Source organism: Salminus brasiliensis, chromosome 8 (genome assembly GCF_030463535.1).
Source record: "Salminus brasiliensis chromosome 8, fSalBra1.hap2, whole genome shotgun sequence".
Classification (NCBI taxonomy): Eukaryota; Metazoa; Chordata; class Actinopteri; order Characiformes; family Bryconidae; genus Salminus; species Salminus brasiliensis.
This window is the reverse complement of record NC_132885.1, coordinates 42,699,382-42,726,567: the sequence shown is the minus strand read 5'-3', so window position 1 is coordinate 42,726,567 and position 27,186 is coordinate 42,699,382. Positions and strand designations below refer to the sequence as shown.

General features: G+C 45.0%; 1 protein-coding gene across 2 annotated transcripts; it reads left to right on the top strand.

Annotated features, from left to right (window-relative positions):
* nlgn4xb (neuroligin 4 X-linked b) lies at positions 1-26,735 on the top strand. 2 transcript variants are annotated; one of them, XM_072686688.1, is made up of 6 exons: positions 1-250; positions 8,298-8,992; positions 16,225-16,377; positions 22,586-22,771; positions 23,005-23,794; positions 23,914-26,735. In XM_072686688.1, the coding sequence occupies exons 2-6, from the start codon at positions 8,539-8,541 to the stop codon at positions 24,770-24,772; spliced, it is 2,442 nt and encodes an 813-aa protein (XP_072542789.1). In that variant the 5' UTR covers positions 1-250; positions 8,298-8,538; the 3' UTR covers positions 24,773-26,735. The 2 variants fall into 2 exon arrangements, with proteins under 2 accessions (XP_072542789.1, XP_072542790.1); XM_072686689.1 differs by lacking the exon at positions 8,298-8,992.
* Positions 26,736-27,186: the final 451 nt, after the last annotated feature.

Below are 27,186 nucleotides of genomic sequence, written 5' to 3'. Positions count from 1 at the left end.
CCTCATCATCATGTGCAATGCAGGATAGGAGAAGAAACCTCTCGCGCGTTCTAGATCTCATCCTCCCTGTATTAGCTCTAATGTAGGCATTTGGAGCGCGCGTGACGTCACCGGCACGCAATTGGACTGCGTTGGTTCTGCGATGGGCGGCTAGTTTCACTTTATTGGGGCTGTTTTTTTTTTTTTGCATCCTGGCGTTGCAGAGCCTTTCAGAACCTTCCCCGGGATTATCTGGACCCCTCGCGCAGAGGTAAGAACCCGCGTGCGTGCATGTGCTCATCAGGCAACCTGCACAATAAAGGAAGAGGCTCGTTTCTATGTTTATTTATTTGCTTCGAGCAAATGGTGATTTTGGTTGGTTTTTTTTTTGGGGGGGGGGGGTGATGGAGTGTGCATATGTGTGCATATATGTGTGTGTGTGTGTAGGGGGGGGGCTATGCACGCGCTCGCTCGTTCGTTGCAGGGCAGTGCAGCAGCAGCGTAGAGGTGAGCAGGTACAGACAGGCAGGGTGCACGAGCACAAGAGAGGGTTTTTTTGTGCTTTTGTTTTTGCTGCTGTCCCTTTGGGCTTGCTTTGCATAGAACGTGCAGGCGTTTAGGACGCGTGCGTAGAGTGTGTATGCATTTTGCACACATTAAAAAAACTAACACGCTCGTGCATTTGCATTTGCACATGCATTTATGAATTTTCGAATTTTCTGTGCACGTGCATTGCCATATAACAGTGTTGCGTTAGCAAAACAACGTGTATCGGTTTAGAGAAGAGGTGTGTGTTTGCACAACATGCCGTGCAGCACCTTTATAGTTGGCTGCTTCATCAGAATGGGACAGAAGAAGAGGAGCGTAGGAACTGTGGGGGGCACAGGCAAGCAGGAGAGGCAGGAAAAGGTTGAGAGATCTGCTCAAATATGATCCTAAAAGCACAAAACCGACATAAATTCAGGGTTTGCAAACACATTGCTCATGTAGACTTGCTGTGTTTTGGGGTTAGACATGCTGAAAGGCATTTGGACTGTTCACCCCAGCACTGAGCCTGCAGACCACAAGGTGGTACTATGGACATCGGTCAGAGGCGTTTTCAGCCTTTTCTGGGCACAGAGAGCAGAGAACCCAAATGCTGGATATTGCAGCATGTCTAACCTCACCTAGAACCACATACTGTGTGAGACAAGCACAAGGTTATGAGGTTGGTATTGGTGCAGCAAAATGCTGTAGATGCATCCTCTGTGCTCTGCGTGCTTCAACCGTGCACTGCTCTCGGACTTTCAGCAGGATTTCGGTTCCCTGGATGAAGTAAATGGAGGCCAATTAATGGTCAGAGCTGAGCTTTTTACATCACGCTGACCACGGGTGATAGACTGCCTACACCGTCTTCATTATACTAACAAAGCTCCCTTCGTTAGGCTGGTTTTAACCCATAATTAGCCACTGAGTACATTTACTGAGAGCTGTTTGGTTAACACTCCTACAGCATGGCCTAGATAGTGTGCTAGATAACACCCCAACATGTGGGTTTACCAACACTGGCTGAATTTGGGACGTCTCGTTCGGGACTGTGTTGCTGAGTATTACAGTATATTCCACCCATTCCACCCCGTACTGGCCGACGTTCTCCTCGTCTACTCAACTAACGTTCTAAACGTTCAGTTCGGGTTGTGTGATCAAAACGAGCAATTGTCTACACTTCTAACTTTCTCTGAGCATCAAGAAGAACAATCCCTAGAACATTATATAATGTTTTATAATAGTGTTCTCAGTGTTCTTAGAACATTAGAACGTCCAGGTAGGTTTTTCCTAAGTCTACTTTAGTACATGGCCCGAAGAGAGTGCTAGATAGCAGTTAGCATTTTAACTTTCTGGGAACATTAAAAAGAACAATCATTACAACGATACATGGACCTTACGTTCTAGGAACATGGTCTTGTAATGATCTGAGAACATAAATATATATTTGATAATGGTGTTCTCAATGTTCTTAGAACATCAGGACATCCCTACGTGACAGGTAGGAGCATGTGAACACAGAACAGTGCTGAGTACTAAATTTACTGAGAACCCAGTGGTTATAAAACTCCACCAACATGGCCTGAAGAGTGTACTAGATAGCATTTAGCCTAGGTTCCTCTCAACATTGCAGAACTGATATGTGGGTTTAGAAAGACTGGCCCAAAGCTGGGACCTCGACACTCATACAGCAACCTCCGAGTCTAATACAGTATGTTCCACTTATAGTGTTATAGATCTCATTTTCCCACGATTATCCAGAACTAGACCCGTAGTGTGGTTGTGGGAGCGTAGTTTTACTGTGACGTGACTGTGAGGAACGTCCAGTTTGCTTCACGTTCCCAGAAAACTGGGAGAACAGTCTCGAGAACATTGCCTTGACCTCATTTACACAAACAGGTTGGATGTCCCAGGAACCTTGGTTTGTAATGTTCTGAGAAGGTGAGAACGTACGTTCTTGAGAGGATGATGTAAAGACGGTTCATCTAATTACAGCGTGCCTTTCCGTGATCCTGCAGGATATCCAGCACTCATGGCTAATCGCACTGTAACGGTTCTGGTTCAGCTGACAGACGCTAATATATATATATATATAAGTGTTCATAAAGATTCATCGTACATTAATGAAAGTGTTCTAATCCAATAATTCTGTGAAATGACGTTCCCTGGTATCAGAGAGCCAGAACTTACCCGGCGTTTAGGTTGAGCGTCTTTAGTTTTAGCACTGGAGCTACGAGGCTAATGCAGTCAGGTTAGCATAGTGCTAAATCCTCAGACTCTCCTCCGACCGGCTTTCTGATACTGTATGACTCTCTGTTATCTAGAACATGGAGGGGGTATGTTAGCATGGCTAAATACAGTAGCAGCTTGAGGACTGTATAGGGATCAGTGCTGTAGTGTCTGGATGCAGTGTGCAGATACTTTAACTGAGAGAGAGAGAGAGAGAGAGAGTTCATTGTGATGCTCGCTTGACCACTTGTGAATCAGCACAGTGCTAGTATGCCCATATTAATTCAGCTCAGAACAAGGTTCTCTAGTAGGAGCCAAGCATCATGGTCTGAAGCCGTCACACACACACACACACACACACACGGAGAAGCGGAGGGGGGGTGTTCTGGTGAAGTAACAGGACGGCTGTGATGAAGAACACACGAGCTGAAGGCCAGTCCCGTATTTCATCACACTGTTATTTCAGCAGAACAACCAGAACACACAACCTCGAGTTCTGCTGCTTTAATACGTCAGTGCTGAAAATAAACAAACAAACATACAAACAAATAAATGAACAAATTAATTAATTAATAAATAATTGGAGTTGTGAAAGCAGAGTTTAAGATGTTTAATGTTAGCATTTCCTTCTGCCAAATTCCTTCACAAGCTCCGTCACAGTAACAAACTCCACCCACTGCACCGCCTGCTCCTTCTACAGCTTCTTCTCCAGCTCCTTCATCAGCTCCTTCTTCAGCTTCTTCTTCAGCTTCTTCTACAGCTCCTTCTCCTGCTCCTTCTACAGTTTCTTCTCTAGCTCCTCCTGCTCCTTCTAGAGCTCCTTCTTCAGCTCCTTCTTCAGCTTCTTCTACAGCTCCTTCTCCAGCTCCTTCTACAGCTCCTTCTCCAGCTCCTTCTGCAGCTCCTTCTTCAGCTCCTTCTTCAACTCCTTCTACAGCTCCTTCTACAGCTCCTTCTCCTGCTCCTTCTTCATCTCCTTCTCCAGCTCCTTCTCCTGCACCTTCTCCAGCTCCTTCTTCAGCTCCTTCTCCAGTTCTTTCTCCTGCTCCTTCTCCCGCTCCTTCTCCTGCTCCTTATCCAGCTCCTTCTCCAGATCCTTCTCCAGCTTCTTCTCCAGCTCCTTCTCCTGCTTCTTCTCCTGCTCCTTCTCCAGCTCCTTCTCCAGCTCCTTCTACAGCTTCTTCTCCAGCTCCTTCTCCAGCTCTTTCTAGAGCTCCTTCTCCAGCTCCTTCTTTAGCTCCTTCTCCAGCTCCTTCTAGAGCTTCTTCTAGCTCCTTCTAGAGCTCCATCTCCATCTACTTCTCCTTCTCCAGCTCTTTCTCCGGCTCCCTCTCCAGGTGGCTAGTGTTGATCCCTGACAGTGTTTTCACTACAGAGTGTGTGAATGCTACTTGGTGTACATAGGCTTCCATTACTTGTTAGCTACATTAGCTTGTAGCTCCAGTGCTAACCTAAAGACAGTAACACGTCTGGGCTGATCAGCTGTGTTTAGGGTAAGGGTGAGAGGGTGTGTAGATGTGATTCTTTGCCTGGTTTCTCACGTTAGCGGTGACGCTACGACTGTTTACAGATGAAAAGTCCATTTTTTAAGGCTTTGCTCTTCTCGGAGAAGTCACAGGTCACTGAGAAAAGAAGTGCAATTTGTTACCGAAGCAGTGCGCTCGCTTACAGGCCACTTTCTGCCCCACAGGCTTGTTTTTTTGGAACAAATTGAGTTTTGCGGGTAATTGACACTCGGAGGTCGCGGCTGACCATTGACTGTGTCAGTCCAGAGGGGAATTTGCAGCGGAGAGCAGTTTGAGGAAGCGTGCCGGAGACGCGTGAACAGCTTACCAAGAGCAGCGGCGCCGGGGTTTGTTAAGGGGGAAACTAATTAAAAAGGCTTTTCAGATTTAAGTTTGGGCGGCTGAAAACCTGCTGACCACTCGATACTCCTCTTCCTCAGACCGGCGAGGAGAAAAAATGGATTATCCTTGAAAATGAAATTACCTGCGGAGGGGGATACGGTTCAATATTATCCGACCGAGATGGGCTCCGGGGTGACATCGTTTAAATATTAAAGTTTGGGGACGAGTCAACTTCGCACACTTTGCCACCACCACCAGATATAGACACATAACGTAACTGCCCTGCAAAAAACCTGTATCTTCAAAATGGCAGCTTTACAGGAGCAGGAAAACATTTTGGAGCATTTCTATTGGTCCATTCATCCAGAAATTCTGATACAGAATAGAGAACAGCTGCAGATTCACACGATGAAGAAAAGTGAAAAACAGCAAAAACTGGAGATGTGAGTTTTTGTGTGACAGTGATGATACGCTACTGTTTATTTAGCTGTGGTAACTTGTGTTAGGTCATGTTCTAGATAACAGTGAGCCTAACAGTGTCAGAAACCACATGAGCAAGTCTATTACAGATTACTGAACACCTCCACACGCTTTGATGACTTAGACATGCATTTAGCACCATGCTAATTGGCATACATAAGCTTCCATTACGTCTTGGCTACACTAGCCGTGTAGCAAAAGCTTTAGTTAAGCATAAGCTTACTTTCACTTTAATTCCGAGCTCCATCCAACTCCATTGCTTTTAATGAACGTTTTAGCAATGTCTACCAACCCCTGACCAATCTGCCCGCTGTTCTAAGCTAATTGAGGGCCAGTATTCGTAATATATCCATATTATACAGTTAGAAAGACTGCTGGCCGTGTTTTTAGTCGTTTTCCGTCTACCTCTGAGGTGTAGCTCTGAAGGGAAGGTTATATAAATCAATAGGTGCGGATCTTGCTAACAGCACGCTGCGTTGCGGGGGCCCACTGACAGCTGTGTTAATGGCCTGGAGCATTAATAGACGAGGGCTGAAGGAGGCTGTCTGATTTATACAGCAGGCCTTTTTCATTAGAGACAGTGCACTGCAGTCTGCCAGCTAAAACCACCCCCACCCCCTCCCTCCCCCTTTAAAATTTAATTCATTTTAATGACGACTCCGTCCTTATAAACACTGCTGTTCAAAAGCCTGGAACCACTGTTTTAAACACGACCCGTTACAGATCCATTTACATTCTGCTGCTCTGCAACTGCACAGCTTTCTAAACCGTAGTCCAGGACAGAGCTGCATGAAGTTCCAGTATGAAGTTCTAATAGCATTAATATTTATTATGAAGCTATAATAACATTAATATCCAGTATGAAGCTCTAGTAACATTAATATCCAGTATGAAGCTCTAATAACATTAATATCCAGTATAAAGTCCTATTAACATTAATATCCAGTATGAAGCTCTAATAACATTAATATCCAGTATAAAGTCCTATTAACATTAATATCCAGTATAAAGTCCTATTAACATTAATATCCAGTATGAAGCTCTAATAACATTAATATCCAGTATAAAGTCCTATTAACATTAATATCCAGTATGAAGTTCTAATAACATTAATATCCAGTATAAAGCTCTAATAACATTAATATCCAGTATAAAGTCCTATTAACATTAATATCCAGTATGAAGTTCTAATAACATTAATATCCAGTATAAAGTCCTATTAACATTAATATCCAGTATGAAGCTCTAATAACATTAATATCCAGTATGAAGTTCTAATAATATTAATATCCAGTATGAAGTTCTAATAACATTAATATCCAGTATGAAGCTCTAATAACATTAATATCCAGTATGAAGCTCTAATTATATTAATATCCAGTATGAAGCACTAATAGCATTAATATCCAGTATGAAGCTCTAATAACATTAATATCCAGTATGAAGCTCTAATAACATTAATACCCAGTATGAAGCTCTAATAACATTAATATCCAGTATGAAGCTCTAATAATATTAATATCCAGCATGAAGTTCTAATAACATTAATATCCAGTATAAAGTCCTATTAACATTAATATCCAGTATGAAGCTCTAATAACATTAATATCCAGTATAAAGTCCTACTAACATTAATATCCGGTATGAAGTTCTAATAACATTAATATCCAGTATGAAGCTCTAATAACATTAATATCCAGTATGAAGTTCTAATAATATTAATATCCAGTATGAAGTTCTAATAACATTAATATCCAGTATGAAGCTCTAATAACATTAATATCCAGTATGAAGCTCTAATAGCATTAATACCCAGTATGAAGCTCTAATAACATTAATATCCAGTATGAAGCTCTAATAACATTAATATCCAGTATGAAGCTCTAATAGCATTAATATCCAGTATGAAGCTCTAATAACATTAATATCCAGTATGAAGCTCTAATATCATTAATATCCAGTATGAAGCTCTAATAACATTAATATCCAGTATGAAGCTCTAATAACATTAATATCCAGTATGAAGCTCTAATAATATTAATATCCAGCATGAAGTTCTAATAACATTAATATCCAGTATGAAGTTCTAATAGAAATGACTGATGTCCAGAATGAGCACTAATCAGACGTGGTTGTAGACGATTTGAGTAATGTGATTTGAATTCATGAATTAAACAGATTTTGGTTGGAAAGCTCATTTACATACTGCAGATGTTCTACTGATTAAAACACTTCAAGAGTTTTACTTATGACTCGTTGCCAAATGATACATTTTTTTATTTTATATGATTTATTTTGATGCGCTAATGTTTTGATGTTAGGATCTCTCATTAGTCTAATATTTGATCTTTTTTTAGCAGTATTAGTTCAGCCTTGTTCAGGATGTGTTTATTTGACTTCAGAGGGTTCCTCAGATTTACAGAAGATATATCAGAATGAGATCCTTTAGTGTGACATCATGTTCTTTGATGTGACCAGCATGCCTGACTGGAGAACGTAAGTACGTGGGCAGATGTTGATATCTGAATAAACTCCCAGTTAACATTATTTTTAGGTGGTCATTATTTTAACGGAAATACAGTACATGGCCAAATCTTTGTGGACACCCCTTCTAATAAATGCATTCAGTTGCTTTAAGCTGCACCCATTGCTGACACAGATGTGCAAGTGCACACACACACACAGCTTGTCTAGTCCCTGTGGAGAAGAAGTACTGCCAATAGAATAGGACTCTCTGGAGCAGATCAACATCATGACCCTATTGGCTCCATGCTGCCTAATAATGTCAGGCGTGGGCTAGAGGGGTATAAAGCCCCCCAGCATTGAGGAGCTGTGGAGCAGTGGAAGAGCTGTTTTCTTTGGAAAATCTAGTAGAACAGTAAAGATTTCGGAAGAAACAGTGAATGAGCATGTGTCCCAATACTTTTGTCCATATAGTGTATCAGCCTTGTTAGGAACTGAAATTTGTTTATATGCTGAAATCCCTAAACCAGAACGTTAACTTCTGGGACTTTATCTGTCCCATGCCTCGACACACGTGCACAGGGCTGTCAGAAGACACATTTCTAGCAGCAGATGGAGATGTGGAAGGGCTGAAAACAGAGAAACAGGATTTACAACACAATCCTCAACCAATTCAACAAAGGCCTGAGTGTGTTTCTGCTCCAGCGGAGCGTGTTCGCGAATAATTCTTTCAAACTGCCTCCTCTCTAGCCTCTCCCTCTCTATCTCCCACAGGATGATCGTTCTGACTGGAACTGAGTCAGGGAAGTGACTGTGCCAGAGAGCGCCTGGAGGGCCGACTACGCCATCTCTCCTGCTGTCCACTCAAGGGCGAAAGGCTCTACGTCCGAGGCCTTGACATGGGAAGGAACAAAGGCACTCGTTTGATTGGTGAGCTGGCCGTCGGTCAAAGCGACATCAGGCGGCTGGAGTGAGATCATTGGTTCTTTCTTGGATTGGAAAGCAGGGTGGAACCATGTCCAAGCTGAAGGAACTAAAGAAGCCCTTGTGGGAACCTTCCGTGGGTACCTTCTCTGGACTTTTCGTCGTAGTTTTGGGATTTACAACAGTCGTCTGCCAGCAAGTCCAGTACACAACGGTCACGACAAACTACGGGAAACTTCGGGGGTTCAGGTCTTTGCTGCCCAGTGAAATTCTGGGCCCCGTGGAGCAGTATCTGGGTGTACCTTATGCCCTGCCCCCTACTGGCGAGCGAAGGTTCCAGGCCCCGGAGCCGCCCACTTCCTGGCCTGGCATCAGGAACGCCACCCAGTTCGCCCCGGTGTGTCCACAGTACCTAGAGGACCGGCTCCTGCTGAGCGACATGCTGCCGGTCTGGTTTACAGCCAACTTGGACACTGTGGCCACCTACGTACAGGACCAGAATGAAGACTGCCTCTACCTGAACGTCTATGTGCCCACAGAGGAAGGTAAACCACCCGTATTCTGTGAAAAAGTGTCCAAATGTTGGTCCATGTTCTAGATAACAGTGAGTCAAACAGTGTCAGAAACCACAAATGCAAGTCTTTACATAGAGTGGGAGAACCAAACAAAGTCTGAATTTTAGTGGAGGGGTGAGACAACACAGTCAACCTCAGTGGCAGAACCAATCAAATTATTTCAGTTGGGGCGGGACATCAGGCAGTCAGACTTAGTGGTAGAATCAATGAAAATCCTCATTTCAGATGAGGGGCGGGACAAAATAGCCAAACTTGATGTCTAATAGAACCAATCAGAATTTCTATTATACCTGGGGGCGGGACAAGAGGCAGTCAAACTCTGAGGGGTGGGACAACGTAGTGAAACTTAGTGGTAGAACCAATCAAAATCTTCATTTCAGTTGAGGGGCGGGACATTAGACATTCAAACTTAGTGCAAAAAAAAATCAAAACCTCCATTTTAGCTGGAGGGTGGGATGAGAGGCAGTCAAACTTTGCACTAGAACCAATCAAAATCCTCATTTCAGTTGAAGGGCGGGACAACGTAGTCAAACTTATTGGAAGAACCAATCAAGACCTCTATTTTAGCTGGGGGGTGGGACAACATAGTGAAACTTATGGGTAGAACCAATCAAAATCCTCATTTCAGTTGAGGGGCGGGACATCAGGCAGTCAAACTAAGTGGAAGAACCAATCAGAGTCTATTTTAGCTAGTGGGCAGGACAACATGGTTAAACGTAGTGGCAGAACCAATTAAAATCCACATTTTAGTTGAAGGGCGGGACAACGTAGTCAAACTTATTGGAAGAACCAATCAAGACCTCTATTTTAGCTGGGGGGCGGGACAACATAGTGAAACTATGTGGCAGAGACCAGAGCTTATTTTTGAGCGTGATTATCCGAGCCGGCGTAATCACCCTTTGCCATCTGGTCAGTGCACCCCATGGGCACCATAACGCTCCATCCACAGTCCACAAATGCAGAATTTTTAAAAAAACTTCATGAACTTTGGCTCCGTTTCAAGGGACACCGGGACAGATGGTAACGAACAAATGTCAGGGACACTCGTTTAACGTCTCGTCGATCGATGCGTAATGATCTTTTAACGATTTAAGATGACCTTTAATGGAAGTTTCTGTGGCGAATTAGAGAGAGAAAATAACAGTAATAGCAGCACGCCGGCCTGCAGAAGGACCGCGGATGAGTCAAGGGTAAGTGGTCAGATTACAGGGCTTTGTTTCGTCAAATGATAACACAGGAACGCAGAGCTGTTGCAGCGGGGCGCTTCCCTTATTTCGAGTGATCCAGGCCCACAAAGAGCAGTGATTCATAGACACGTGATCCGGAGCTGCAATCAGCATCCGGCATCAGGCGAGCGATTAGACACACCAACTTTCAGTTCACTTCAGTGAGAATGAGCGATAAAAGACTCTGAGACACTCTGACAAGAACCAGACTGTGATGATCTAGACAATGACTGGGTCAGAACATCTCCAGAACATCAGGCATCAGGTCTTGTGGGGTGTTCCTCCCGGTATGAAGTGGTCAGTACCAACCAAAAGTGCTCCAAGGAAGGACCACCGATGAGCCAGCATCAGGGTCATGGGCACCCAAGGCTCTCACTGATGCTCATGAAGGCCCCGCCCACCTCACAGCTTACAGGACTTCTTAATGGATCTGCTGCTAACATTAGTCTTGGGCTGGACACCACAGCAGGACACCTTCAGAGGTCTTCGGTGAGTCCATGCCTTGATGGTCAGTGGAAGGGTGGTTTAAATGTTATGGCTAATTTGGCAAAGACTGCGTGACCCAGCTTTGAGATATATACGTGCCCAAATGCCTCGCCCTCTAGCCCTTCATCAGCGGTCAGGTTTCTGAGGAGCAGAAGGTTCTGCATATGCAAATGATCTGCCAGTGGAAGATATAATAATATAATAATAATAATATTCTTACAGCAGTTTCATAACAAAGAAGTATTAGACTTATTGATTAGATTTACAGTGATTTCGCTCACCCAGACATGGTGTTTTGCAGTGTAGGCTGAGTGAAAGGCCTTTAGAGGACTGATAAATCAAGCAAAATGTTGCAGCGGCATAAAATTGAAGTTTATTCCTCAGGAGACCTGGATTAAATGAGAGGGCAGATATGAAGAATGTCACATTTTATGAATGTATTTTGGGCATGTGTGTTTCATACACACGACTTGACTGAAAGGCATTTTTTATAGATTAAAAAAAAAGTCCAGCTCAAGACCAGCTTCTGCTGATATCTGGTTTCTGATAGTCTGACCTGGTCTGTGATGGTCAAGGTGGTCAAAAAGCTGCCATGAGCATACACGCGAGAACATACCCTATACTGGTAATCCAGACTGTTCATGCTGGTCAACTGGCTTGGTCATGCTGTTGTGGATGGTGGGATGTCGGTCATACTTATCAACCAGCTTGGTTTAGCTGGTCTATCAGCATGCCCAGCTTGACCAGACTAGTCAACTAGCACGACCAAGCTGGCTGACCAGCTAGATGATGGATATGACCAGCATGACCAACATGACCAAGCTGGTTAACCACCATCAAGCTTGGTCATGCTGGTCATATCCATCATCTAGCTTTGCCTTTTTAGGCATGCTGGTCATGCTGGTCAACCAGCTTGGTTGTGCTAGTTGAGTAGTCTGGTCAAGCTGGGCATGCTGATAGACCAGCTAAACTGCAAAAATACCCCTGAGTCTGAGCTGACCAGGCTGTGCTGTTCAGCAGGGCTGCCTCATGTGTTGTTCCCTGAAATTCAAAGTAAATTAAAGTAAAGGTAGAAGTCAGCAGCTCCTCCCAATAGAGTAGGCAGGTGTAAACCACCTTCAGAGACTTCTGTTGTAGAAAACAAAGCAATTTGGAGGCTGGAAGGAAGGAATTCCGATGAGAACTGCAGCACGGAGAGTTAGCGTAGCGTAAATCACCAAAGCGGAATATCTCAGAGAAGAGCGTACCTACTTAGCATTCAGCGATCAGCTGGGGACGGCCGATACGTTTTAGAGTAAAGCATTTCCCAAAGCTGTACAGAAAGCTTTTAAAACCTCAAAATCTGCAATAACCCTCGCACTACAGGAACGGCCTGCTGTTCAGAGAACCGCAGGCAGGAGGCTAATCGTAAGATAGCATTGCCAACAGAAGCCCGCGAACACCTACTCAGACCTTCCTGTGAGGACACAGCCCTACATTTTCCCCACATTTACTCCCAACTTACGTTTGAGGCCTAAATGAAAGGTCGAAGGCCGAAACTTGCTGAAGAAATAATGGAAGCTAGTCATTACTGACCCTAAGACTGAACCTCACCACATAAAGACCCCTGATCTCCATCCAGTGTGGAGTTAAGAGGCTTTAGCAGGTTTAGGCAACAGTTTGAAGAGCTGCTGTTAGTTTAGTAGCAATCAGTTTAGCAGTGTTAGCTTAGCTTGTAGCATGGCTGTAGTATTATTTGTGTTTTAGCTCCTTAATGAGCTCCTAATTCACAGGACGTGGAGACATTGGGGGGGACATGTTTGCAGGACTGAACGATCGGGCTTTGGAACCTGTGTGTTTACCGCAGGGAGAGATGGAGGAGAGTTTCTAAAGCCCCTCACAGAGAAATCCAGCTTAGACCCAAACTTCCAGATACAGCCCTGACTTCGGAGGTCTGTAGGGGAGCTCAGCACTCCAGGAGTTGGACCTCAGACTTTTTACTGAAGTTCTTTTTTAGCCCACAGGAGTTAAAAAACTCCTAAGTATCCACGTCTTACTGAATATTCAGTGAAGACCACAGTTCTGGCGGCAGTGTCCTGGTGCGCCGGAAGAGTAATGGGGATCATTTATCATTATTTGACAGCAAATAGGACCGTTTCCAGACTTTCGGTTCTGAAATGGCATTAGATGTGATGCTCTGATGGGGACACAGGACATCATGCTCACAGATAAGGAATCATTTTATTATAGCCAATCAGCTTAATACTGAGCAGGCCCCCCTCCACCAGACCCCTAACTAACATTAGCAGCAGATCCTTTAAGAAGTCCTGTAAGCTGTGAGGTGGACGGGCGCTCCATGAGCATCACTGAGAGCCTTGGGTGCCCATGACCCTGTCCCTAGTTCACTGGTTGTCCTTCCTCTGAGCACTGCATAACGAGCACACCCCACAAGATCTGCCTGATGTTCTGGAGATGTTCTGACCCAGTCATTGTCTAGAACATCACAGATTCTTACACTTGTCCATTTTTCCTGCTTCCACACCTTGACCATGACCTTCAAGAGCTGACTGTTCACTCGCTGTCTAATATGTAGATCCACTCCTCGACAGCCAGGAAACACTGGAGCCAGATCAGCAGTGTTCTTCATGTCAGCTGGCAGTGTTTTGGCTGATCAGGGTTAGAGGATGGAAATACGGTGTTTATTGCATTCTTTTAGAATCTAGGAGGGCAGCAGTGTCTTCCTGTTGGGTTCACAGTGAAGTATTTGGGAATGTAGGCCAGTGTATGTTGTACGTCTCTGGTTGTGTATTCACATAGATACACACCAGACGCTCGCCCTGCTTAAGCAGTTTACTTCGCTCTTATTGGCTTTACTTTACAAAAGAGCAGGAAAGAAGGAAAAGCTCTGACTGCAGAGCCGTTATTTTAAACCCTTCATTCTTTTCTTTTCTCCACCCAAAAATTAGCATTTCATTTAGCCCATCTCTTTTGTCTCCGCTCCGCTTTTTTCCCGCCAGGTGATCGTGAGCATTTCATTAGCGGCTGGGGGCGCGAGAGGTGCGAGAGGCGCCGCGAACGGGAGACAATGGCTTCGTTCGGGGCTGGATATTATGCCATTATTCCCGGTGAAATACTGGGATGTTGTCATGATCCCATTAGCGCTTTTCCCATTTAGTACCCGTTTATATTTACCGTAGACAAAGGGAGGCGCAATTAGTTCCCCCGGAGGGTCGGCAGGATTTATCTGCGTCCGTGCAGACGGGATTCTCTCGTGTTCGTGTTGTGTGTTTTTTTTCCAAGTCATGGGAATGCAGCGCACGTCCCAGGGCGACATCACGCCATGAATCACGCTCTAAACATAGCCCTCGCTGTAGTAGCAGCAGCAAAGCCACTGCATGTTTAGAACGCTCTCAGATGACTCCCGCCTTCAAACCGAGGGTTGGTTCTGGTGAAGGTGGCCTCGCAGGAAGCAGCCCAGTGTCAGCGCAGTGTGTGTGTGTGTGTGTGTGCGAGCGCTGGGCTTAGTCACGCTGTACTCTATGAGTCAGGGGGAGGCCGGCGTTCCAGCCCGAGTCACTCGGATGCTGCCGTGGTTGGAGGATGTGACATTGGTGGGGGCGGTATTTGGTTTTACCAGATAACCGTATTTACATTAGCATTGTGCTCTAATACACCCTGCAGTTGACCTCCACCTGCCCTTCAGCTTCACCTTGTAAGACCTTCAAAAATAGCACGACACACGATAGTTAGACAGATATACAGATAGATAGACAGACAGATAGATAGACAGATGGATAGATAGACAGCTGGGTTGGTTGGGTCTAGACAGCTAGATAGATAGGTATACAAACAGACAGATAGACAGACATACAGGCAAACAGACATAGATAGATAGACAGATAGATAGATAGATAAGCAGACAGATAGATATACAGACAGATAGATAGATAGATAGATAGATAGATAGATATACAGACAGATAGATAGACAGATAGATAGATAGATAGATAGATAGATAGACAGATAGATAGGCAGCCAGACAGATATGCAGACAGATAGATAGATAGATAGATAGGCAGACAGACAGACAGATAGATAGATAGATAGATAGATAGATAGATAGATAGATAGGCAGACAGACAGATATACAGACAGATAGATAGATAGATAGACAGATAGATAGACAGATAGACAGATAGATAGGCAGACATATATATAGACAGATAGATAGATAGATAGATAAGCAGACAGATAGATATACAGACAGATAGATAGATAGATGGATAGATAGACAGCTGGGTTGGTTGGGTCTAGACAGCTAGATAGATAGGTATACAAACAGACAGATAGACAGACATACAGGCAAACAGACATAGATAGATAGATAGGCAGACAGACAGATATATAGACAGATAGATAGATAGATAGATAGGCAGACAGATAGATATACAGATAGATAGACAGACAGATATATAGACAGATAGATAGGCAGACAGACAGATAGATAGACAGATAGATAGATAGATAAGCAGACAGATATATATACAGATAGATAGATAGATAGATAGGCAGACAGACAGATATACAGACAGATAGATAGATAGATAGATAGATAGATAGATAGGCAGACAGACAGATAGATAGATAGATAGATAGATAGATAGATAGGCAGACAGATAGATAGATAGATAGATAGACAGATAGATATATAGACAGATAGATAGGCAGGCAGATATATAGACAGATAGATAGATAGATAGATAGGCAGACAGACAGATAGATAGATAGATAGATAGATAGATAGGCAGACAGATAGATAGATAGATAGATAGATAGATAGATAGATAGATAGACAGATAGATAGGCAGACAGACAGATATGCAGATAGATAGATAGCTCAGATGCTCAGTAATGTGGCTGTAAAGTGATCCTGTAAGGAAGTGTGTTTAAATGTATACCCCGGAGGAACGCAGGAACGCAGGAACGCAGGGTTGAATTCCTCGTGTGTTTTTTCATCCCGGGAGCCCAGGCTTGTTTTCCATACAGCTTCTTTGTCGCCTGATAACCTCTAAAACCCCCACAGGGGACCCGGCATTCATCTATATGCTAATCTGCCCCTAAAAAAGGCCTGATCAGGAACGTAAAGTGTGTGAGTGTGTGATTACATCTGCGCTGTCTGAGCCGCGCCGGCGCTACAGTGCAGCAGAAAGGTCAGAGCGAACAGCTGAGGGACTTCAGATCCTTCTAAACCCGTCAGACTCATCCTGTCCCGCGCACAGGGATGAGCTTCAGGCGTCCTGCTCAGGTCCCTCACACTGCCTGGACTCAACACTGCTGCTGCAGGACCTCTCTACAGGCACTAGTGTGTGTGCATTTGCACATCTGTGTCAGCAGTGTGTGCAACTTGAAGCCGCTGAATACGGTACAGTTATTGTTGTGGTTACTGGCTGATGAGACGCGAAGCATGAAGCTCTTTTACCTGACAGTGTTTTCCTTCCTCCTGTGTTTCAGACATGCACAATGATGATGGACTGAAGCCGGTGATGGTGTACATTCACGGCGGCTCATATGTGGAAGGCACGGGGAACATGATTGACGGCAGCGTCCTTGCAAGCTATGGAAACGTCATTGTGGTCACCATCAACTACCGGCTCGGCGTTTTAGGTCAGTTCAGTGAAGCTCCGGCTTCATCCCTCATATATTTACATATGATTTAGTATAATAATATAGCAAAGCTACATTGATCTTAACCTCTTAATCACTGAATTCAGGTGTGTGATTCAGTCCCATTCAGCCACAGGTATATAAACTCCAGCCTCTAGCCCTGCAGTCTGTCTTTCCTCCACACATCAGTGAGAGAATGGGAGGTTCTGAAGAGCTCACTGAGCTCCAGCGTGGTTCTGTATGTAATAGGAGACACCGCTGCACCAACAACAACAAGTCAGCTGGTGAAATCTCCTCCCTCCTAGATCTTCCTCCATCAGCTGTGAGTGGTGTTATTATTGAACAGTGGAAGAGTTTAGGAGGAACAGCTCACAGAGAGCAGCTCAGCCACCGAGTGTCTGTCAGACCACGTAAAGTTACAGAGCATCACTGCTGTGCTAAGAACGATCCACCACACCAACAATATCTGTGGTCAGAAACTGACCAGTAACGAATGGGGTAGAGAGAGTCTGATAACAGATAGAGCTCCAGTCTGTAACTAGACATCTGTAGAGTGAAGCTTTAAGGTAGGTGGGGCTATAAGGAAGGCGGAGCTTACAGTGGGTGGAGCTGTACGGTGGGTGGAGCTTTAAGGATAATGAGCAGTGTGAACTGAAATGTGCAGAATAATGCTGTTCTCTGACCGTCAGACAGAACCGAGTTTGTTTGTTCTTCATTTGTTAATATTCCATTGTTCTCTCCTGACCCCGCTGAGAGCGAGAGCGAGCGCGAAAGACCTGCTATTGCGAAAAATATGTGCATAACTTCCCCAGGGCAAACCCACCACTGCGCTTCTGAGCCAGTGCGGAAAAGAGAGAGAGAGACAGAGAGAGACAGAGAGAGAGAGAGAGCGAGAGAGAGAGAGAAAAGTAAATGATGTTCACAGACAGAAGCGACGCCACCTACAGCTTGATCCTCTCATAACGTTTACAAATGTGAGATTAGAAGAAGTGCGTCTGGGAAAATGAACGGGCAGAGCATCGCGGCGTGGGGTCATCTGTTGAGGCTCAGTGTGGAACAACTATGCTAATTTGTTAATGCTATAGCACAGCATGGTGGCGCTCCTTCGCTGATATGTCCCATCTCCAGTACGCACAGAAGGATTAACGGGCCCGTATCCTGCACTGTTTATCATTCCTTTTAAAACGACTATTTTCAAACCTCTTTATCCCTCCGACTGTTTCTGTTACTGTGCCTTTAAGACTGAAATATGTATGTAAATAAGCTCTGCTCTGACTGGCTGCCCTGTATTGTGGCAAAAGTCAAAAAGCAAGTGCTGCAAGCTTAATCTTTACACTATTCAGTTCTGCTGGAAACTAAAGGGTTAAACTGTCCAATCAGGATGGTTCTCCCAGTGGTATCTGGGCAGATCCCGCTAAACCAGCTCTCCTATTGGTTGGAGGTTTACTGGTAAAAATAAAGGCTATAAATAAAGGGTGTGAAATAGAATAAACATTACTCTAGTCCTTCTGGAGGGTCTAGATAGGCTTTGGGTGAGAGAAAAAAAAGCATTACTCTAGTCCTTCTGGAGGTTCTAGATAGGCTTTGGGTGTGAGAAAAAAATAAACATCACTCTAGTCCTTCTGGAGGTTCTAGATAGGCTGCAAGTATAAGTAGTAGTGTGTGCAGAGTAAACATCACCCTAGTTCTACATGAAGTTCTAGATAGGTTCCAGTCAGGTGTGTACAGAACTACGGTTCCACTGCAGATGACAGGTTAATGTTTGAATGTTCCTGTTTAATCTAGAACCACCAAACATGTTCCAGAGCACCATTATTAGCTTAGGGCTAACATACTACTAAAATCCCATAGCAGAAATTAGCACTTGGGTAATTTTGACGTTTGTGTTCTGAACTGAAGGCCGAGCTCCAGTATTCTGATAGTCACGGTTCTACACTAGAAGCTACACAGTTAATTAGACGGGATTAACTGCCGGCTAGAACTTTGGGGCGGGTGTAGTTGTGATCGGACCGGCCAGCTCGTACGTTACTGCCAGGTTTAGCGAGGCCAGAGAGCAGAGTAACAGAAGGTCCGCCGTTAGAGCGTACATCACTGCAGATCACATTAAAGAGGTTCTTCTTCACACAGGCGTCGCTCCGTGATTCAGCGATCGAGTCATTGCGATTTAGCTTTCAGAGATAATCCCAAACCTTTAAATCAGGTCCGGAGCGAGCCTCGTGTCCGCACGGGTCAATGCCTCATTAAAGGACTGCAAAAAGAAAAAACACCCCCACAAGCGCAGATGACCCTGGAATAAATTGTCCAGGCAAAAAAAAGTCCTACATCACAAAAGGGGATTTCAATTAACCTTTATCAAAAGGCCGGCTGGGGAGAGGTGATTTATGCACGGTGGGTGAAGGTTACCCAGGGCTCATTCAATTTGGGGATTGGCGCTGATGCCTCCCTGGAATTAGCCACGCCACCCGCCAAGCCACATCCCCTCTGAGCGAGGTTCGGACGTTGCCCTGGACTCGTGCAGAAATAACATCATTCAGGGTCAGGAGGTCATAAAGAGGTGGCTTTGTGTGACTTTTTGAGAACTTAATTGGCTTCATAGTTTAAAAATGCTACATTAGGTTAAATTGACAGACGTATCAGATTAGAATCCAGTCAGTTTCACTTTACTTGTACATGAGTATCAAAGTAACAGTGTTCCACCTCAGCTCTTTAATATTTAAGTTTTACACTTTTTATAACCCAACCTAACGAAGAAAGTACCTAATTAGCCATTTTCAAACTTTCTTTATCCTTTAGAATCAAACACCCTGTGCCTTTGAGACTGATATATGTAAATCAGCTCTGTTCTGACTGGCTCCAGGTATGGTATTTGGAAAGCAGTGCAGGCTCTTTAGATCTTCAGCATTTCAGCAACCTGCCTGGGATCAATGAAGTCAGTCTATCTATGCTACAGGCTGAATGGGTGGGGCTAAACTGCTGTAGGCTGAATGGGTGGGGCTAAACTGCTGTAGGCTGAATGGGTGGGGCTAAACTGCTGTAGGCTGAATGGGTGGGGCTAAACTGCTGCAGGCTGAATGGGTGGGGCTAAACTGAATATTATATAGGGTGAATATTAAATATTCATTCATAGGAAAAAAATGAAATCTAATTCGCTGATAACTGGACTGACAGGTGAGTTCTCACTACAGCAGGAATACTCTTCACTGCCCGTTAAATCAGTGTCCTGATGAAAGCACTGTAAGTCTATAGAGTTTTCTGCACGTATGTATTTGGGCTGCAGGTTTTTCAGCTGGTTTGTGTGGCAGTACTAACAGGCAGCAGTTCAGCTCAGATATGGAGAGACACGCCATCTGGCGAGACGGAATCATCAGGTGTAATTGATCATACAGTCATGTCCTTAAAAGGCAGATTAATCAGACGAGGCACAAAGCACCACTGCAGCAGTGTAAATTACTACCCCTGCACCTCCTCGAATTAGCAGCGAATTTATTAACGACCGTGACGCAAATGAAAGCCAAAGTCAATTTGTAGCTCTGTCTGTTTAAGATGTAGCGGCCCACCTTAAAGGGGAAATCGCCTAAAATTCCTGCAGAGCTCAGAGTTAGGGCGGAGGTGAATAGAAGCAGGCGTTGGTCGCCATGACTACAACAACACGGATACAACCCATAATATATATCTCCTATCCAAACCCTCCAGTGAAGCTACACAAGTCTTCTGAAAAAGTACTGGATGGAGCTCCTCCACCATCATTCCAGAGAACACAGTTCCTCCACTGCTCCACAGCTCCTCAATGCTGGGGGGGCTTTATACCCCTCTAGCCCACGCCTGGCATTATTAGGCAGCATGGAGCCAATAGGGTCATGATGTTGATCTGCTCCAGAGAGTCTTATTCTATTGGCAGTACTTCTTCTCTACAGGGACTAGACAAGCTGTGTATGTGTGTGTGTGTATGTGTGTGCATTTGCACATCTGTGTCAGCAATGCATTCACTAGAAGGTGTGTCCACAAACATTTGGTCACACGGTGTGTTACGGTATGCTGTAATGAGAGTGAATGAACTACAGCGCTCCTGCTGAGTGAGCTGTTCCACAAACCAGCGTGGTGAGGGTTAAAGCAGGCGCTAATAGCAGCAGAAAAGATGACTCAGCAATGCAGATGATGCTCGACACAGCCCGAGTCCACAAACGAGGGACAAAACAAGGTGTGGGCAATCAGGCACTCTGAAAAAAGGGATACCATCGAGGAACCCTAAAGAACCCTGTTTGAGAAAGGGATCTGTGAGTGTGAGGAAACGCCACACGACAATGTTAGATTTAAAAGGTTGCCGTTATGAAGTGCCTTTAAACTTTAAACCGTTTCATGACTGAGTGTGGTTCTCTAAAGAACCGGCCTCTGGAGCAGTTTGATTAAACCAACAGCGGTTCTGCTATGTAAATGTGTAAGGAACCCTTTTCGGGTACCGTTATTTTTAAGTGGGCAATGCCTGGGTGGATCAGAGGTCCTACCAGTTTCCCATCCTAGGGTGCACCTTTCCATCATTTCACTCTCTTAAATGTGGTTGCTAGGGTGTTGCTAGGTGAATGTAGTGGTCAAAGGTGTCAAAAGTATTGACATTCATCCCTCAGGTAGAAGTGAGTGGAGATACGAGGGTTTAAAAGACTTCTATAGAAGCTGAAGAATCAACTGAAGCTTTTTACTCCAGTAAAAGTGTAAAAGTACTGGTTTCAGAACGACTTCAAGTAGAAAAGTAAAAGTAATGGAAGGAAAACAAAGGCTGAAAGCTTAGGCCGCGCCACAGGGGTCTATAGTGCACTATCCCCCCCCCCCCCCCCCCCCCAAAAAAAAAAAAAAAAAATTCTCTAAAAGCCATAATGAGGAGAATGTTCTATTAAAATGTTGATGTTAAAAATGTTGGGCTGCACTAGGCTCCTGTTTCAGCTGCAGATCTGCCCATTAAAAATGAAGCATTTCAGTAATATCAGCTCTATTAAAGGAGCGTCTCTGTGCTCTACTGAGCATCAACATGAGCTTCATGGAGGAAAATATGAGGAGTCGTTGTCTAGAAGTTCTGTAAAGCTGCAGAAAGTCAGACTTCAGAGGCGTGTGATCAATAAGCTTTATTGGAATGTAAATGTGGGGCTCAGTCGGGACGTTTCACTGCAGCTCTCTTGAGCCTCTGCCACAGACACAGTCTTCATACTAGACTACAGACGTCTGCTGTGAGCTCGCTGGAGAGTGACGGGACGTGTGCAGGTGTGATGATCTCTTATAAACCAATAGGGAGTCAGAATGGAGTCTGTTTATACTTCTCATCCAATCAGGATCAGACTCTCACTTTCCGGATGGAGAGATTTATCTGGAGAGGGTTTTTATTGATGACGAGCCGGAATTAAAACAAAGGGAAATGAAATAGGAGAACGAGGCTGTTTTTAAAATGTAAGGAGGAGAAAGTTCAGATAATTGGGGGTAAATGTAAGAAGTAGAAGAAAAATAAAAATAAATAATTACTCCAGTAAAGTTTAGAGAACCAACATTTCTACTAAAGTAAGATAACAAAGTATTTGTACTTCATTACTTGACACATCTGCTAGTGGTATTCCACTGCAAGTCCAGTCCAAACATCAGAAACTGCTAATGTGGGGAAAGTCTTGGTTCTGGGACATTTTCTGTCCAGTAAAGAAAATGTCTTTTTTGTAGACAACTGGAATTCAGGTGGGATCCCTAGTGGCAATATGACCTATTTGGGCTCACCTGTAGTCGCCCCTCTGGGGTGGGGCCAGAGTAAGAAAATGAGGCAGGCAGATTCAGGATGAAGGTGGAAAGACTAGAGGACACTGAGTCTCATAGTAAGGTATTGTCCTCTGTTCATCCTAACCCTCTGTCTTTCATCCCAACCCCCTCAGCAAACTATTTGGACTGTAGGAGTCCAGGAGAACCTCCAGAGGGAAAATGTGATGCTGACAGATACAGAAATCCACTGACTGATAAACTCGACGTATATGGCTCCATTCTGTTTCCTGAATTTACAGACCTGCATTTTAGAAACGTCCTTCCTCTCTCCACTGCCGCAGACAGTTCTGTTGCTTTGCTGGTTAGGAGCACTACAGTCTCCAGGAGCAGTTTAGACTTGAACCCTAATTCATGAATCCTTGCAGGAGTTTCTGTGGCTGCACATTAGTAGCAGTGAACAACGCTGTAATCTGTTTTTCAGGGTTTCTGAGCACAGGAGACCAAGCAGCCAAGGGGAACTATGGGCTGCTGGACCAGATCCAGGCTCTCAGATGGGTGAAGGAGAACATTCAGGCTTTCAACGGAGATCCTCGCAGAGTGACCATATTCGGGTCTGGAGCTGGAGCTTCGTGTGTCAGCCTACTGACCTTGTCACACTATTCAGAAGGTATGCTCCTGTTTACACTAACTGACCGAAATTACAGTTGAAGATTTAATATAAAGAGCTTCATGCAAATGCTGGAATGGACTAAAGTCCGGGCAGAATTCAGACACCAAACATGGGCTGCTCTGCTCCCTCAGTGTAAATTGAGATTTTTAGATTTTTTTGCTGACCTAGGTGTTCTTCAGTACCTGCTTTCCGTTAGCACTGTTTAACAGTCTCGTCCATCTGTCCTCCAGACCTCTTCCAAAAAGCAATCATTCAGAGCGGCACGGCCCTGTCCAGCTGGGCGGTGAACTACCAGCCGGTCAAATACACGCGCATGCTGGCCGAGAAGGTGGGCTGCAATGAGGACGACTCTGTCGAGCTGGTCCAGTGCCTCCAGAACAAGAATTACAAGGAACTCATTGAGCAGAGCATCACGCCTGCCAAGTACCACATCGCTTTCGGCCCTGTGATTGACGGAGACGTCATTCCGGATGACCCGCAGATCCTGATGGAGCAAGGCGAGTTCCTGAACTACGACATCATGCTGGGTGTGAATCAGGGAGAGGGGTACAAGTTTGTGGACGGTATCGTGGACAGCGAGGACGGGGTCAGCGGAAACGACTTTGAGTTTGCCATATCGGATTTCGTTGATAACCTGTACGGCTACCCGGAAGGGAAGGACACCTTGAGGGAAACCATAAAGTTCATGTACACGGATTGGGCGGATAAGGAGAATCCAGAAACGCGGCGCAAAACACTGGTTGCTCTCTTTACGGACCACCAGTGGGTGGCTCCAGCTGTGGCCACGGCGGACCTACACGCTCAGTACGGTTCGCCCACATACTTCTACGCATTCTACCACCACTGCCAGAGCGAAATGAAGCCTGCCTGGGCAGACTCCGCGCATGGAGATGAGCTTCCGTACGTATTCGGGATCCCGATGATTGGCCCAACCGATCTCTTCAGCTGTAACTTCTCCAAGAACGATGTCATGTTGAGTGCTGTGGTTATGACCTACTGGACTAACTTTGCCAAAACTGGGTGAGTGATGTTCACCGTCACACACAGTCAGGGTATTATCACACAGATGGTTGTTGTACCAGTGGTTTAACCCATGCCTAGCTTTTAACAGAATTCCTTTCTTCTGTCTGTCATTTCAGGGACCCCAATCAACCAGTTCCCCAGGATACAAAATTTATACACACTAAGCCCAATCGCTTCGAAGAGGTGGCATGGTCCAAGTACAACCCTAAAGACCAGCTCTACCTGCACATTGGTCTGAAGCCACGGGTCAGAGACCACTACAGGGCCACCAAGGTCGCTTTCTGGCTGGAGCTGGTGCCACACTTGCACAACATCAACGAACTTTTCCACTACGTGTCGTCGACCACCAAGATTCCGCCTCAGGACACGACCCCTTTCTCGTACACCAAGCGTTTGTCCAACAAGCTCTGGCCATCGACCACTCGGCACCCTGCCATTCCCCCTGGCAACACCAAGCAGGCCCCGGACCAGCAGAAGACTCCGGACCACGACGACGGAACCGTGATCATCGAAGCCAGAGACTACTCCACCGAACTCAGCGTTACCATCGCTGTCGGAGCGTCCCTGCTGTTCTTGAACATCCTGGCCTTTGCCGCTCTCTATTACAAGAAGGACAAGCACCGCCTGGAGTCAAGCCGGCGGCTGAGTCCCCCCAGGAACCTCGTCAACGATGTGCCGCGAGTCCCGAGCGAGGAGTTGATGTCCTTGCAGATGAAGCAACTGGACCACGACCATGATCACGACTGCGAGTCGCTGCAAGGCCACGACATGCTCAGGCTGACCTGTCCCCCGGACTACGCCCTCACGCTGCGTCGGTCCCCGGACGACATCCCCCTCATGACCCCGAACACCATAACCATGATCCCCAACTCGCTGTCGGGGATACAGTCCTCGTACCACCCCTTTAGCACATACGCCAACAGCACTCCCAGCAATACCGGCCTCCCTCACGGACACTCCACCACCAGAGTATAACTCAGTGGCAATGACTGTACTCTACAAGCAACAAATTATTTAAGTGAAAGAGAGCGCACCCTGGTGTTTGGGTACAAACGCTTGCAGGTGTTATTTTGTTACTGACTCTTACTATTGAATTGCGTGACGTCAAGCTCCTTGATTAACCTGTATAATGTGAACAGTGAATGTATTGATTTTCACATCTATGGCGCAACAAGTCAAGCTCAACCGAACTGTTCGAGCAAAAAGCTCTTCTTCAATCTCTCGTACTCTATATGGTAAATGAAGACCCATGGTTTGCATCCTGATCTCTTTGGTGAGGGAAGCGATGTGACAATAGAGAAGCGACCACAAAGGTACAGGAAATTCCGGTGCGACCCAGGACCATTATCTTCAGTTAACGAAAAAAGCCTTTAGAAGCAATAGTAGCGTTAGCCGTGACGTCCTTGGCCGTCTTGATTTCAGAGATCAGTATCCCATCTTTTACTGAAAGACCTGGGTACCACTCCACGCACTTCCTCTTTACAGTTCTAGTGATTGATTGCTGTTTCTTTGTTCCATTGATCTCAACGCCGTTTCTTCTGATTTTACATTGGCAGATTTGCAATTTGCACATCAAACAGATAAAAAAAAAGTCAAAATAACAACCATGTCTCAGAGTCACAGGCTTGCACGGCTTAAATCCTGACGGAAGAGATCAGAGTGCAGTGTAAATATCTGTGCCATGCATTGAGCGCTCGTACCGTAAATCCAAAGAGCTTAGCTCCTAAGGGCGATTGCCTTGAATTGGCAGCAATCCCATTTCTCACTCGGAATAGTGTTATTTTAGAGACTAAAGTAATGTATATAGCATAGGATAAGGTGCGAAAAGCTGCAGCTCTTAGTGTTGTTCCGCTTCTAAAGACTCTTTTGTTCCATTTGCTTCACGTGCCAAAATTCCAGCTGTATGCTGACCAGCTACCCGTCTGTTCCTCGGCACACTGCTGACGTTTCGGACCTTCCCATCACGCTTCGGTTTACAACGTGCCCCGAAATCAAACAACCTCCCAATGACGGCCTGTTATATTGCAAAGAAATGTAAACATTTGTTTAAAAACGTGTTCAGATATTGAACTTCGCCGAACTTCGCCAGTCCTCAGGAAGTCCCAACAGATGGCGGTTATTTATTTACGAACTCTGAATCGAGGCAAGTTGGCCAGCGTTTTTCTATCTCACCCATTACTGTAGCTCGTGATCTTTCAGCGAAGGTTCTGGTGAAGCCGCGGTCGCAGCTGTGGCCTCAAAGCTCTGGTACTGTAAGTTCCCATAAAAAAAACAACCAACCAACACTGTCATTAACGAGAAATCGGTATGCGACGTTTTGCTATGCTGGGTGACGGGATCTTTTCAAAACCAGTAGTCACATCTGCAGTGTGTTGATGTCGTCCAACACAGCCCTTTAAACTGTCTGTATCTACGGTAGGCTAGCATCCTTGATCACTAACAGACCAGGCTCAGTTCCCCAAAAGCACCGCAGTGTAAAACTCCACGTGTCCTTTTGCAGTGCGACGCTGCAGGGAACCACATTCCGTTGGGTTCGTTTTTCGTTGTTGCTGTCGTCGTTTCGTCCTTCTGCCAAGTCTGTCCTTGTATATAGTTATTCCTCTCCTGTTTTAGCTTAGATCTGCTCTCTGAGAAGCCAACAATGTTTGATTTGATTTCTTCAAGAAAAATTAGTGAAATGTTACCTTTTCTGGTTCTTTTGACCTTTTCTTTTTCGCAACAAGGAGCGTCCACCAGCTCTGCTGAGGATCCGCTGTATCAGCAGAGCCGAACGGATGTGAACTCTACGCTGAAGTCATCTGTGGGGAGTTAACCACCATCTTCGTCCAGTTGGAAAGGGATTTATAAGCTGACGCTTTCTGTCGACCACATGGGCAGCAGGGTAAACTGTTGTTTTATTTCTGAAAGTTTTGCTTTTGGCTCAAACGTGTATGAGACTTTTCTGCTGTCGTTTCTAAAATAAAAGATCATAGATTTTAGTTGCATGATTTTTTTAGGATACGCCCACTTCCATTTCAATTGGGCAAACAGTGCATTGCATTTCTACACTCATCAAAACAGGGGGTTCCTTAAGAGTTCTTTAGTAATGGTAGCAATTCTATTATTTTTCAATCCACTACGACTCAGAGAACCATCTGAATGGGCTTTGTTTGGTTGAAAGGTTCTTCAGCTTGGTGGAAAATCTTTTTAAATGGTTAAATAGCAACAAAAAAAAGTACTGTGTAGGGTTATAGTTTCATTTTAGTGGTATCTACATATACACTATATAGACAAAAGTATTGGGACACCTGACTATTTAGTGTTTCTTCTGAAATCAAGGGTATTTAAAAGAGCTGATCCTGCTTTTGTTGGAGTAACTGTCTCTACTGTCCAGAGAAGAAGACTTTCTA

Coding starts and splice junctions, on each gene's coding strand:
- nlgn4xb (XM_072686688.1), top strand. CDS start 8,539: ATGTCCAAGCTGAAGGAACTAAAGAAGCCCTTGTGGGAACCTTCCGTG. Junction 8,993..16,224: donor CTATGTGCCCACAGAGGAAG/GTAAACCACCCG, acceptor CCTGTGTTTCAG/ACATGCACAATGATGATGGA. Junction 23,795..23,913: donor ACTAACTTTGCCAAAACTGG/GTGAGTGATGTT, acceptor CTGTCATTTCAG/GGACCCCAATCAACCAGTTC.